Source organism: Channa argus, chromosome 4 (genome assembly GCF_033026475.1).
Source record: "Channa argus isolate prfri chromosome 4, Channa argus male v1.0, whole genome shotgun sequence".
Taxonomy (NCBI): domain Eukaryota; kingdom Metazoa; phylum Chordata; class Actinopteri; order Anabantiformes; family Channidae; genus Channa; species Channa argus.
In genome coordinates this window covers 17,959,797-17,975,663 of record NC_090200.1, presented here as the reverse complement: position 1 = coordinate 17,975,663, position 15,867 = coordinate 17,959,797, and the positions used below count along the sequence as shown (strand labels likewise).

The 15,867-nt window shown below is 36.9% G+C and overlaps 1 protein-coding gene across 1 annotated transcript; it reads left to right on the top strand.

The window, feature by feature from the left end:
- Positions 1–3,965: 3,965 nt before the first annotated feature.
- Positions 3,966–13,566, top strand: LOC137125856 (ubiquitin-conjugating enzyme E2 H-like). Its single transcript, XM_067501978.1, has 7 exons — positions 3,966–4,292; positions 7,778–7,854; positions 8,283–8,357; positions 8,506–8,545; positions 8,776–8,828; positions 9,914–10,042; positions 11,296–13,566. Exons 1-7 carry the CDS (start codon positions 4,240–4,242, stop codon positions 11,418–11,420), a joined length of 552 nt encoding a protein of 183 aa, XP_067358079.1. The 5' UTR covers positions 3,966–4,239; the 3' UTR covers positions 11,421–13,566.
- The last annotated feature ends 2,301 nt before the right edge of the window (positions 13,567–15,867 follow it).

Below are 15,867 nucleotides of genomic sequence, written 5' to 3'. Positions count from 1 at the left end.
GATCTCTTTTCCTATTCTACTAAAAACAGTTTGAACACAAATTTCAAAGGGCAGATCCATAAAGTATTATTTCTCTTTGTGTATAATTTCTTCTTAAAGTTCAGAGGACATCTTGAATTGGATGAGTTAACAAGTGGATGAAAGCAGCACCTTTTCCCATTGTGTGTCTCGAAGTGATCGTTTCAGCAGAGGGATGCAACAAGCCACGCCAAAAAACAGTCCTCTCCCAAATGTTGACTGAAGGTTTCATTTTTGGGGGAATCTGGCACTGATACTGGTGCTGTCAGTAAAGAATGTTAAAGAGGTACAGCTGCACGCCAGTGTAATGTTGGAAGCTGTAGCTTTTTAGTAACAATTGTTTTATTTACTATATCTTCGTTATTCAGAAATGCTTTTGAGTTTGAAACGAAACTCTGTGGGCAGCAATGATACAAAAGGGAAGAGTCCTCTTGACTGTCTTAACAGCCTGGATCAAAACTACTTCTGCTGCTTTGTCTTTGCCTTCTGTTATATATAGTTACATTAATTACAACGTTAACTCAAGGTAAAAAGTGTTTTTATTCACCTAATATTCAGGACTGCAGGGGAAGTTATAGCAGATAGTATGGCTCAAGGCGGTCTTCATGTGTGAATGGTGGTTCATGTACCTCTGCTATATAAAGGTAATGATAATTAATTTGCTGAAATCTCAGTAAACATTTTTTACATTAAATCTTTGGGGGTGATTGCTGTTATTTGCTAAATAATTGACCTATTATCTGTGTACATTAAATTGTGATATAAATTGAATCAATTTGGAAACATTTCTTACTTGACATTTGTTTTCTTTGCTTTCAGATAAACAGCGCAACTGATGAGAATATTAATGAGCCTATTGATGACATCATAAGCTGTGGATACACTGGCAAAGTGTGTGGAAAACAAAAACTGCATAATTAGGTAGTTTTAATTAAAAAAAGGAATGATAGTTTTAAAACTTTGATTTATTCTTTAACAATTCCAAATTACACACACGATGTGTGAACACTATTCACACTATTTGTCACAATACTACTACTGAAAAACCATTCTTTTTGTGTTTCACGGCTATCGTACTACACTCAACCATAACGGTTATCCCCATGCTTGGCCAGCTGAGAAAAGGCCTTTGTATTTGTTCTCCAACTGTAAGTGCATGTAGTCAAACAATTACATTTCCAGTTGCTCACCCCGACAACATTTGAAAAATGTCTGAGCTACTCACTAGTTAATGATGAAATTGCAACAGACTAATGAGTCAGAGGCACATGTTCATTTATTGTGAAGTTTAATTAATTTTTTGGTTGTTTTTTTGTCCCAATCTTCTGTAAAAGTGTGAAATGCATCTAATAGCCGAGGAAGGAACACATAATGTGCACAAAACATGTGCACAATGTCAGACAAATCCAGCCAGCCGTCTGCCCAAGGATGTCAAGCACCTCATAGTACGCCTGGGTCACACTGGTGCAAATGCCTCGCCACAGGCGCTCAATTCTGAATCAAAAAATTTTAATTTAACCATTGAGTAATCATCCAAAGGAAAACAATGACCAACTTGTAATAACAAATCCTAAAACATTAGATTACTATTCATTGCTAAAACTATGTAGTTCATGTTTATACCATTTTCCACACTTGTACTGTACTCCTGGATCTAATGCAATACAATACAGCAGCTCTGCAATGAATTCTACTTCTAAGGTTAGAATTTGTCTGTTTTTAAGTTTGAACTGTCAGAAAGGTGATCCAACTTAAAAAGTGACAAATTATAACTTAGTAAATGTAGAAGTCACGTCAGAGCTGCTGTATTGGATTGGATTAAATTGTACAGGTGTACCTAATGAAGTAGCCAGTGAGTGGATTGTGTCAGTAGTAGACAATAACATACCTTTCTGGAGAACCCATCTATTGTATGAAAAGTGCGGAGTCCCTCTTGAGAAAGTGCTACAATAATTTCCCTTGTAGGCTTAAAAGACAATCCACGACATCCGTGGGAATTTGCAGAATGGAGGATGCAGATGTCAAAATAAACGCTTCCTGATTTACAAAATTGAAAAAAAAATGAAAATTTGGATTTGGAAATTGTCCAAATCCAAATGTGGCCAACCAAGAAGTTTACCTATTCTTGATCCAAGAGTTGTTTCAGGAGTAATTCCTGTAAACATCGCATCAGTTAGGTCTTTTATAAAGTACATTTAAATATAGTTGTAACGAATGTTTTGAAGTTTTCATGAACAACAACTTATATAAGTTTCAAAGGAAGGTACGAAAACAGCTCAAAAACAAGACCGGGATAGAGAGATAAAGTTTTATCTTTAAAACATTTCATTTTTATTAATCAGATCTTGCCAAAAGAAGCAACCACTAACACAATATATCAGCAGTCGGTAATTTGTAACGAGTTCCTAACTCCTGTCTTCATATAAACCTGTCTCGATCTAAACTTTATTAGAACTTTAGCAAGGCCTGTTGCTTTGGACTCTCTCTTATGGAGTAAGACAAGTCCACAGCAACAGGCCTTTGCTTGCTATCCCCTGCTTGCTATTTTTTTTGCTACAAACCCATCTCCTTCTCCACATACAACCCTCCTTATATTTTCATATGTAGCTGTGGCTTTTAGTGCATCCACATTTCTGTTGTAGAAAGATGAATATTTGAAGGGTCATCTCTTTCAGTGCAACATTCAAACTCCACCTTTGAGCATGGAAAGATAGATCTCTGGTCACAATCAGTGCCCTGACCTTTGCACTGTATTTGACAGCCTTTGAAAATATTGCAGAAATAAGTCTTTAGAGCACATTTGTTTAAAGATTTTAAACAAAACAAATTTAAAGATTTGTCCATAATAAACTTCCATGACACAAGGTATCAGTATCAGACATTCCAGTTCTAGAAAAACAATGATATTTTCAATAAGGTTTGGGAGATATTTATTGACGTATTATGACAGATTTGGCTTCAGTCTCTTTAATTAGGGTCCATGCCATTTAATTTGATTACAATTCATATTTGTCATTTGTAAATTATCATATTTTATTCCCTCTGGAAAAGTTTTGGATTGTGATGTGTAATGAAAATGGAAACCGTCATGATGGCAAAAGAAGCGGCTTGGTGGATTGAGGTCTTTCTTTTTTGTTGTATTTTCAATGTGTTTGCTATGTGTACATTGGTTGTTTTACATTGATGTAACTTGCTGGTTTGTTTAGTTTGTTCCCCCTCTTTGCTCAAGTTGGGAGAAAAAGAAGTTGCATTTAAATGTGTCTCAGTTAAGATTCTCAGCCACCCAGGTTTGGTTATCTGAAAATGTAATCATGTCCACTGGACTTCTTTCTTCTTGGTTGTAAACATTTACCTACTTATCCAAGCAGCTTCTTCCGCCTGAGGGAAAATAGGCCAGGCCTTTAAATGTAGAATTAATACCTCTGCATTGGTGTTATGCAATACAGTTAAGCAGCTGCACAAACGACATTCTCTGCCCATTGTTTAGATTTTTTTAATATGATTGTTGTATTAGACAGCATTGTTGTTAGGTGAAAACTGTCTTATAAACTCCCAATTCTAGCTATTATATATTTGTATTCAGATCACTACCAATATTCATTATTCACTATACTTCCCAAATGATGTGTGCACAAAAGCCAGTCATTAGACATATTTATGGTTAAATGGTTACATTTTTGGACACGAAGTGCATGTGAATATGGTTAACTTTGGCTTCATGTGCTTGTTTCAGACTTTCAATGAGCTAATTTCATCGTAGATCTAAGGACAATAGAAAAACATACACTTCACCTTCGAGCACAATTCGAACAGGCTCGGGAAAACAACTTTGAAGAGTACTGTTCTTGTTCCAATATTGGCTTCCATCTTTGCAGAAATGACTGCAGCAGTATAAATCACCTTCACGGATAGGTAGCAGCAACGTAATGGGGATCTGTGTCGTGTATTTCTTCAGCGGAGCTCCTCCTCCCGACAGTCTGGTCGCATGAGGTTGATGTCAGTGGCAGAAAGTCTTCAGGACAGGTCACAACTAGGTAGAGCTGGTCAAACACCCAGGATCCGCTGAGAAACGAAAAAGTGGGCGATGTTGAAGCTAGGAGTTTTTTTATGGACATTGTGGGAAGGCTGTTGATACAGTCTAGGGGCTTGTAGGTATTTTCTAGCTGAGAGGTTGCCTAATCGCCGCAGTATTTTTAGATCACTTCTGAAAGGAATACAAAAATGTCGTCTCCAAGTCCGGGCAAGAGGCGAATGGATACCGACGTGGTAAAACTGTATCCTTTCAGAACATAAACAAGTTTAAATATCCAAATCGAACAGGCACAACTGGTTTTATTACAACTGTCAGCTTTCTGATGTTGATCAGTGACACAGTTTGTTCCCGGTAGCTGCTGTAAGGATGTATGTTATGTTGCTAAAAGCTTTGTGAGATCAATATGTTTTGTGGAAACTTAATGTTGGTGTTCAATTGAACGGGTCGAAAAACGTTAGCTGGTTAGCTTACTGTTAGATTAGCGTTAGCTGGGTCGCGAAGAGGCTAAATATATATAGGTGTAGTATTGTGTTGATTCACTTGACGGTTATCCAGCGTTAGCTTGCCTATGAATTTGCAGTGATCTTGTATGTGTCAGTCGGGAATTAGCAGCGGAATCTGTCGCAACGTTACGTTGGCTGCTATCTGTGTTAGCTTCGAATTGTGTTAGCATTAGCTTGAATGCGTTAAGTTAGCCTGCTAGCCTATAATATGTGGTCCCACCGGACTGACAGCACAATGTGAAGGACTAGCAAGAACATTTATACAATTTGGCAACGCTTATTAGGAAAGCCACGATTATTTCCTCGCGATTTAGATAGTAACATTTATGTTGAGATTGCAGACTGTATCATGCGATCCGCAAGAGATAACAAATAAGGTCGATGGAGCATAAGACAGTTTTTGATAAATTACTACTTTGACAACTAACTACAGGCATTAACCTCAGAGAGCAGAAAAGCAAGACTCAACACTTTCTGCACGTTTAAATTGACGTCCAAATACAAAGAATTATTTGAAATGAAGATAAACAAGGCATGCGTTATATTCAGCGTTTAAAGTACTGCGTGTTTTCCAGACATACAGTGAAAGTTATCAACTAGAAGATGGGTTTACCGCAGTTAAACGGTGCGAAAAGAAAAAAAAAATGCGTTTTAATATTCTCAATAATACAGCTGTCTTCGCAGTTGAATCTTAAATTGTAATATGTTTTTAATGTGCTGACACTTGACTAATATAGTCTCCTTAAATGTATATTTTCGTCTTGTTGGTCATTGTTGGCACTTACTAGATAAGTTTGCATTAAGCGGTTTGTGACAGCGTGAGCGGAATGGTTTTGTTTTTGTTCTGCAGCTAGATGCTGCAGTGTGATTGGTCAGACTGTTACCATCCGGAACATGGAAGAGGGCGGGCCTTAACACACAGCTGATGGAGGAACAACAAGCGTGCTGTCCGGGCACATGCAGGGATGGGGGCTGGGAACATCCAATCCATGGGAGTGACAGAGATACATACACACACTTTACTAAGAAGCAGAGTCGCTTAATATGTTGTATTTTTTCCATCTTAACAGATACACAACTGTTGCTGCAGCAGATTTTCATTAGTGGATGATTGAGAATGTGTCCCAACAAATTTGATTGATTTTTTTTGGACAATGATCTCCTTCTAGTTCCTTCCAGCAGTTAGACAATTTCCTGGTTTTCTGTTTTTTCTTTTGAACTACAGAAATCTTGGACTGTTGGTCACACGAAATAACACATATTTTACACAATTTTACACTATGTCTTGAAAGTTTGTAGACTAATGATTGATTTAAGTGAAAATATTATTTGAGTATGAAACTAATAGTTTCTACTAATATTTTCTAACAACATACCTATTGGGTTAAGGTTACATTTTGTTATTGTTGCTTTCCTTTTCTTGCTATTATCTCAGATGCTATAAGTGAATGACAATAGGCCAATATTAAATTTTCAACTAATATTAAAATCGATACAATGCTTGACTTATTTAAACTCCGTCCTACTCATTGCAGGCAAATTTTGTAATGCCTGAGTAACTTGGTATTTTTACTTTAGTTTAGGAATTTTGAGAATTTTAGGCTTGTGCTTTAGGATGATAGCCATTTTATTAACTAAGATGTATGTAAAATCAAAGCTTTTAAAAGTTGAAAACCAAAGCAAAACATAAATAAGAGTATTATTTTTGTTAATTGGTGTTATAAAATATGGGGGAGAAATCTAAGAGTAGATAGTTAAGTTAGACATGTTAGTTTTGATTACGCTGATGAGCACAGTTAATTCTGGTCCGCTGCTATAGATGCTATTCCTGCTGCTCTCTGATTATATGGCTGTTGTAACAAACATCACTGTATGTCAAACTCAGGAAATGGGACTGGAGCAAATGTGTTTCTACATTTTCATTGACTAGTTTAATATCTGGATAAGTAGAGCAATTGGGATAAATCTTACACATCTGTTGTCACAAATATTAGATTAGCAAATGTGTAAAAAAAAAACATGTAAATCACCAAAACCCTCGTCTTTGTAGCATAGCATACTCAAAGTAAATCATGTTGCACATGTTGTCATGTTAGGTTTTGTCAAAAGAACGGTTTTCCCTTGTGTAGTCACATTACTCTTGAGTGAGCTTATGTTTGGGTTTCTATGGAAAACCCTTGGGGAAGGCATATTTTTACTGCAACAGTCTACATCTGTAACAGGTTTTATTTATAGGAGCCATTTCTCAGATCATATTTAGAGCTACACTGGTTAGTGCTTTGCAGGCATTTTTCTATCAAGTGACTGAGCTTTATGTCTTCTCCATTAGATGTCTGAAGTTATTTTGCTGCCTGACAGTTACGTAATTAAGCAATAAAGGGTTATTCTTTTTGGGACTAAATTAGCATCCAAGTGTTTGTTAGATTGTTGAGATCAGGATGACACGGATTTATGGTAGGATGATGAAACTGGGTGCAACAGTTTCTTGTGTGGTTTTGGTGTGAGTGTGTTTTATTTTTCCTTCATCTTTCATTGTGTCAGACTCGCACAATCATGATTGAACACACTCAACCTTTCTGTGTTGTCAGACAATTGACTCATGTCTCTTGCTGTCACCATGTGCTGTGATCATGAAACACACACATACACACCCTAATCACCAGTCTATTTCTCCTGTGGGTAGTTACCTGCAATAAAAATGAAATGTCCTATCAGTGTTCATCGCTGCTTAGAAGGCAGCTTTATGTTTAGAGCCTGATTGTATTTTATAGTTAATTGACTCTCTGCTGATGCCTGTACCATAAACGAACTCCCACACTCCCACTCCCACTTTTTTTAAATTTTTATTGAAAAATGTATGTGGGATATAATATCATTAAAGTACTTTGCAGCAGAAAAAGTTGTGTTTAAGTCTTACAATAGAAAAGATGATTCACAGTGTATCACAGTGTGATGCTGTTTTGTTGTAGCTGTTGTCGACTTCTCTGCTGGTTTGGAGTTTGTCAGACAGTAGTCGCTGTATAGATCTCACTACCATGGCTCATTTTATTGAGCCTGTATTTGACTTCTGCCCAAACATGTTCACATGCAAAGAGACACAAACATTTAGACACCTGAGCTCAGCCTGTTTGTGATGACATCTTGTTGAACATATGTTGTTTGAATCCTTGGTCCCCTGTCTTTGCTGTCTTTTGGATTTGTCTTTTCCTTAACAAAGCATCAGCATCGAGAGCAAGCATGAGGTCACCATTCTCAGCGGACTCAATGAATTTGTGGTCAAGTTTCATGGACCACCTGGAAGTAAGACCCTCTTTCAATAGACAGATTTTCACATCTATTCACATTTTCAACTGAGTATTTTAAAATAAATTAGTGTTGCCTCAGTGTTTCTTGTTAAGGATTTGTTTGAAGCAGCAGATGTAAAATAGATATGTTTGATATGTTTAGATTCTTTTTGTCGAAGATGTAGACATCGAGTTCAGTAACACTCTTGTGTACTAAATGTAATGCTACACTTAGCTTCTGCTTAACGTATCTTAGGATAGTTTCATTCTTAGCATACAAATATGACAGTAGTATTCATCAAACAATCGGGATAAAATAGAATATTATCCCAAAATATTGAACTATACTTTAAGTAGTCTGGACAATGCAGATTTAATTTCACACTCTTTATGTCATGGAGTGTCTTTGTTTTAAGAATAAACTGATGAATATTATTTGCTTAGCACCGTATGAAGGAGGTGTGTGGAAGGTTCGGGTGGACCTGCCAGATAAGTATCCCTTCAAATCACCATCAATAGGTATGGAAATATTTGTGATTTTATATGTTTACATTATTTTTTATAAATTATATATTATGCAAAGCTCTGAAACTCAATTATTAGCTTCACCAAAACAAGCAGTACTAAATTAATTCAGAATGATTAAAACACTTATTCTGTTTTGCAGGATTCATGAATAAAATATTTCATCCCAACATTGATGAAGCGTAAGTGGGTCAATTTCAATCAGTATATGTTGGTGGGTTGTGTAGTTGCTTTTAGTTTAATGTTGTTGCCTAAAGTCTACAGTTGTATTTACCATATAGGAAATGATTTATGCTATTGAGGAAAAGCTGATGTTTTTGTTTTCCTCCTGTCACTATAGTTGCGGCTTTATACCCTCGTTTTGCTTTGACAAGCTTTGCTAAGCTCTTATTTTGGTGTGTTCTTTTTTCAGGTCAGGAACTGTGTGTTTAGATGTTATAAACCAGACATGGACCGCTCTTTATGGTAGGTCAAAGCCATTGCTGCCATGTGGACAGCTCATGTGGGTTTACCGTTGAAACAGTCTTAACGGTATGAGTGAATAACTTACATCTCAATAATGCAACATCAGGCAGAGCAACTTGGTTTAAACAACTTACAATTTAGTGACAGCTGCTGTTTGTAATGAATTCATGCATTTAACACTGATATATAGGAAGGTAGTAATAATGATCCCAAGTTTTCTCAACAGTATGTCCTTGTTGCCAAAAGATACACCTTTCGGAAAGACTGCAGAAAACTAAAAGTGATTCATGTAGCAGAGTGGACAGCTGAGACACTTTAATTTGTTCTAGCTTTTGACCCACTGCTTTGTTTGTTTTTTGGATGTGTGTTCTGTGTATATAAAAACATGAAAAGTGCTCTGCGTATATTGTGTGGGTGGCATGATACCAGCGTGACAAGCACTTTGCACAGATAATGTTTAGCTGTGATGACTAATAGACTGAACATTTGAATAAATAGAAAAACACAGTAACTTTGAAAAAGTAGCTGGTTGAAGTAGCACTCCAATTATGTCAAAGACTAATAAAAAGGTTCACATCATAATATTGAACATAACGTGTTCCAGCATGTATATTTATTATAATTCCCCAAACTCCAGTACTTTTAAGTTATGTATCTGAAAATGGTTGTGTTTTTTTAAGCAAACCAAGATGGTTCAGCTATGGTTCACAGGGCATATTCAGACATGCCAGCACAACCCAAAATCTAGCTGTGAAAGCTTCAGTAAGATACAGAGGCACATGGATGCAGTTTGTCACTCTGACCTTTAAGACAAACTGTATAATGTCCAAAATAACCTGCTAAAAAACACTGAGAGCTAATGCTATGTCATCTCAATTGCTCACAAGTAGGAACATTGTGCTGTAGTATCTGTCAATAGAATGAGAAATTTAACCACACGTTTATTCGTGAAGTTTTAAATAATATTTGGTTTTGGTAAGTGATGGAATGACTCAGTGCTGATGTAACAAAAGCTTGTCCACTTTGTTTTCTATGTAGGTTGATTGTTCTCTGTGCTGACTAATCCTTTTCTCCATATCCCTCAGACCTCACCAACATCTTCGAGTCGTTCCTCCCCCAGCTGCTCGCCTACCCCAATCCAATTGATCCTCTGAATGGGGATGCAGCTGCCATGTACCTACACCGACCGGAGGATTATAAACACAAGATCAAAGGTGGCACACCAGTGTTTACTAGTGAAATATGAAATGTTGAGTTAAAAAAAACTGTGTATGGTCATTTTTGTCCATGGTTTCTCAGCTTTTATGCATTTGGCATTTGGCAAGGAGCTCCATTAGAAAATGAATATAATTAACCCACAGAAAATGTGAATAATGGTTTCCAATCACTGATGCTCTAAAATTTTATTGAGATAAATAAGTGGTGGTGCAACTTTTAGTCATCAGAATAAACATAATTTTATGAGAGTAAATACAATATATAACTATGTGTAGTCAACTGTAGTAGTCATTACAGCTAACTGCATAGGAGTATATATCCAGGGCTAATTATATATTCTTCCACCAACAGCAGTTTTTTAAAATGTTTGAGGATAAGTTTTACGATTGAACTAGGTAAGTAACCTGGAAACAATTGTGCAAAGTCTTATCCCATGAATTACAAGGAAGATGGATTCATTTGACTTTGATGGGAATCCTTATCCCTGACGTTAGTTGTCACAATGCCATTTACCATGAGTTCTCATTTCCCAGAATCTCTACAATAGAACATGTGATTTTAAAATTAGCACTGGCTGTAGAGTCACCATACCCACTTTTAGAGGAAATACAGTACGTTGACAAACATTCTGTTGACATTTTGTACATTCTGTTGTATTTTGTGTCTTCTACTGCGGCCACTTACATGAAAAATTTTACATGACTGTTACGTTTGTTTTAGTTTTGACAGCGGACTTGAAGCTCTGCTGTGACATTCTTTTTAATCTCCAAAAGAAATTTTGTGAATGAATGTTTCTCACAAACAAAACAGAACAGGCCCAAACAATCCTCACAGAAAGAAGTAGGAGGAAATATAATACCATAATATCAAAATGTTCATGAGATGCATTCTTCATTAGCACTTCAAAATCTCTCTAAAATCATGTTCATTTAGTTTTTATCTACGTTGACATAGAAGTTGAACTCACGAAGATGAGCTGAGGTCTTGCTGAAGAAGACCGAAACATACACTTAGAAGCTCCTAAAGAAAGAAGGATTTTAAGTGGAGATTCTTTTGTAAAGAGTAAAAACATTTTCATCAAATGCTGTAAACTGTGTCTAACTTTGATCCTGTGCATAGTTACAGAAGAGTTCTTCAGCCATGACTGATGTACCTGTCAATGTGTGAAAGTGTTAGCTTCTCTGTTGTTGCTAAGTTGCTATGGATGTCCCACAGGCTCAGTCATCCATCTCCCCCCTCCTTTTTTCAGAGTACATCCAGAAGTACGCCACAGAGGAGGCTCTAAAGGAGCAGGAGGAGGGAGGGGGCGACTCTTCTTCCGAGAGCTCCATGTCAGACTTTTCAGAGGATGAGGCTCAAGACATGGAGTTGTAGTGAAGGGGGGGATCCTGCCCCCTTAACCCAACAACAGACTTGCCATTTGTCAAGAGCTGAAATCAATACTATATTCATATTTAAATGAGAGAAAAAGACAATTTTTTTACAGCAACACAAGGATTTTTTTATTGATACACACTGATTTGCAGTGTGATATTGCAGAATATTAACCCTTATTTAGGAATTCATGAACCTCTGCACCCCCTTCACACAGACAGAGCTTGTTTAGATCAGGAGGGAGTGCATCATTCATTTCCCTTGTCGACTGTCTAAACTGAGCAGTGAGACCAATGTAGAAGGCCAGAGGAAATCATTGAAACAAAACTGTTTACACTTAGTTTCACTTCACCACATTTTCTCTGAATTAAAGTTTCTTCCTAGTCTTTTCCTTGCCAACAGAGGACGCCATTGTGACAATCCACTCTTTGTAAGTGATCTTGACTTCAGAAGATTGTGGATATTTTCCATTCTTTTTTTTTTTCTTTCAACACTGCCGTTCTGGGGAGTTGCCATTACAATCATCACCAAGTGTCCACAGTGCGGTCATGTGTTAATCGTGCAGCAACTGGTGGGGCTGCAAACAGCTTCTCTGACAGGACTTCCCACTGTGCAGACCTGCTGACACATCGCACACAATATTAAGAAGAACAGACACATCAACCATGACAACATCACAGCATGCGTGTGCGTGTTTCTGTGTGCCAGTGTGCATGCATGAAATTATTCCAGGGAGAATCATGGTGTTTTTAAAACGTGCTGTACTGACCTGATGCTCAGCAGAAGCGGAGGAGAAGATTCACCGATCCCTCTCATCTTCAACACCCTCCTCCTCCTCTCCGTTTTAGGAAAGTGTTTGTCATTCTCTGAGTATCTTTGTATATTGTGGTATGACACAGAAGTAAAGTTTGTGTTGGAGATTTTGTGGAGCTGTAATGCTGTAGACCTGTAGAGGACACTTGTGTGCTGGGCCTCTTTAATTGGGGGGGTTTGGCGGTGATTATCCAGGTGTGTGTTTTTTCTTTTCTTTTTTAAATTCTACTAAACTTTGCCTATTGCTTGTGTTGAACTATAATAGATGTTTGACTTGCGTAGGGATAGTTCGTTTTTTTGGGTGGTGAATCCTATCATAATGTATGGTTTAATAGTTACATAACACACTAGTTTAAAGACTTATAGTCCTGAAAAGATGAGGAGAAATAATGCATCTTTGTCTGTAGGATGACTCTTTGTAGGATAAACTCCTGCAAAGATATGTTGCACCCCTGCACTCCCTTCTTATGCAAATGTCTCCATCAAAGACAGTTACATTGTTAGACAGAAGGGCTCTTTGTTACAGCCATTCAACACTGTTGCATTTACTTTTGCCACACTTGAGCAGTTGTTTTCTATAAAGTGGCAGGACCAAAATTGAACGGATCTACAAGCATACTTTCATTTTATACCTATAATAACAAAACAATAGGAATTCCTTCTCAAACTGGATTTGTAGATAGTTTACCCCGAGGTTAAGTCAGAAGAAAAATGTATAATGTTCCTCTAAGTATGAAACTCTTGAGTGGCCATCTCAGTTAAAAGTTACAGTAAATTCAATCATTAGTTTCATCATTTTCTTTCTTATTGGGAAGATTAGTACCTTTTTCCGGGTTTACCCCCCAAAATGTTCACATGCTTGTTAGTTCCTGTGCAGAACGGGCATCACTAGAGAAGTGTAATTTATAATTTTTTACAAAGGTATCAATCTCTAGCACGGTCTCTTGCAAGAGGGGTTATTTTCATTTGAGAGGAACATAGATTAATAAAACTAGCATGTTCTATATTTTGACATTGCATAAAATATGTATTTGTTTAATAATCTAGGTAAAATTACTCTAATTTCACACTCACTTGCTGTTTGCAACCAAAATAACACACTGTCCAGCCTTGTTTGTCATTATCTGGATTTCTCAGTGTATTATCTATTTTTATTAACAACATTATACTCAATGCCTATAATTTCTTTGAATGTTTTAGATTTTTTTCTCTTAAGCCCTATGTCCAGGATTCAAGTTGGGATATCCCAGATTTTGAATTAAAAAAATGAATAAATGTGCTTCCCTTGTAATTTGAAGAAAGAAATAAACAACAAAATATATATGAAATGTCATTATGCTTTTGTGTATGACAGTGTTTGTGGACTTATATTCAAAATGTCAGTTTTATTTAAATTATCAAATTTTAGTTTTCTTAGGTCACGCGACTAGTCAATGTTACGCCTGTCTTTTCTCTGTCCACTAGATGGCGGTCCTATCTGCCTGTCTGCCTTACAGACTATAAGTTAGATATTCATAAGGAGTCCCCAAGTTAGTTTTTAGATAAAGCTACAGATATTTATTTTTAGTTTTTTAAGTTTTAGATTAAATTTTTAGTTACCGTTGGTTTTATTCTTTTCTGCATATATGTAAAATAAAACCTGAAATTACATTGCTAAGTCTAAATTACTTGATATTAAATTGAAATATTGATATTTATATCATCTGTCATTGTTAATGCAGCTGATAAACTTCTTGAAATGTACTCCACAGTAGGGAAAGCATGTGAAATGAACAAATTAATGATGGTTGAATTTCACTCAGCTGTTTTAGTTTCAGGATCCTAATTCATGCTGTCTCACTGTCACATTCCTGGAACACGTCAATACAACATCAGAAATATTGTTAGTAACATCTGTGGGTATTAGGAATAAAAAAATGGGGCCTTGAAATAGTTATTGTTGAGAGTCAAGACTGTTTCGCAATAAATAATAGGTTTTGGTAAGTAAATATTGAATTGAAATGCTATGGTACAGCTTTGTTACCATCTTATAATTGTGACTTGCCAAGAGCATGTTTGGGTTCGTCAGATGGTTTTTCTTTTCCTGTAGGACATTGGCTCCTACAGTCTTTTTCTGACACATTATTATTCTAATTTTGTTTTAGTTCCTAAAAGACCTATACATCTTGGTAATTCATATATTGCTGGGTTTATTTTCTGGATTTGTAAAAAGAAATCGGACGTGGATCATTTTAAATGAGTAAATGAATGAAATGAAAGCCTGCACAGTCGTTCCTCCTGTTTGTTGAGACACTAGGGTTTTCGTTAACAGACAATATTGATCTTATGAAATATTCATAGTTGTGTGGCCACGCAGTGTATTCAGGTTTCCTCTTTGGCTGGATGGGAACACCAGTCACTGTAATGCATATCAAGCTTTTGGTAATTGTAATCATTGCCTTCAGAAGCATTTTATAAACCAGATTCTAGATTAAAAGGTGCCTTCAAATGCAATAGTTTTAATTTACCTAATAAAACATTATCTAATACATTATAAACTCCCATTAGAGAGTTATATTAGATGTAGAAAGGGGAAGTACAGTTCAATTTTAGAGTTTTAACTGCATAATTACATGTCTTGGCCCAGGTGCCCACTTTTTATCCTCCCATGTTTACACTACACTAATTCATTTCACAGCCTAGAACTATTCCACAGTAACTTTTTTACAGCAATTGTTACTGTAATTTTAAAGCTAAATTTCTTAGTTCAAAAAGATTGCAATTCGCTGAAAAAGTACAGCATAAACAATATAATATAACTTTAAACAGTGATATAAATTTTAAAATGAGGTCTCGTACATGCTCGTTAAAGTTGTTTCAGAAGAGCAGCATCGGCTGTAGAAGCAGCGCTGCGCAGAGAGACTCTGCTGGCCGGCTGCGCCTCCTTCATAATGTATGGAGAGGACAAAGGGTGCACGGGTGGATTTCAGCATCAACTTTAAAAGAGCCGAAACCCAAACCTGTTTTATATCCCACCGACGGATTCACATCACCTGAATGGATGACGCCTAATCTTCCACCTGCAATCTGTCTAATAATCACCGACAGCAGGTAAATGAGCCCTTGAGAGAACTTTGGATGTCCGTATATAATGAGGAGGAGAGGTGTCCTGGGCTCGGAGAAACTTTTAGTCGAGTGCAGAGATGAGAGAGTGCGGAGCTTCAGGCCTGGCTGCAGCAGGATGCCACACCCGGTGGACGCTGGTAGGTCTCTGGGCTGTTAACGAACACCAGGATTTTGTACCATCAGAGTCTGAAAATGAGCAAGGTAAATGAAAGATAGAGTTTTCCAACTTTAGTGAAATCTTAAATGTTAGTTAGCGCATTAATCAATGCTTAATCATCGGGCTGCTTGTAGTATAAAACAACTCAAATGATTTATAATTATTCTACTATAACTCCAATTTCGTTTGAAGTAATATGGGAAACAAACTAACAACCAAACTGTTTTCCAGTGTCTTTAACGTCGCCACTGCAGTGCGCGTCCCTTGCGTAAAAGGCGCAGAGAAAGGGTGCTGTAGGCCTGTGTGTAGAGGCGGCAGAAGGAGAGGGATGAGGGCGGTGTGGATTACTACAGTGCCAGTGGGTTAAGGTGC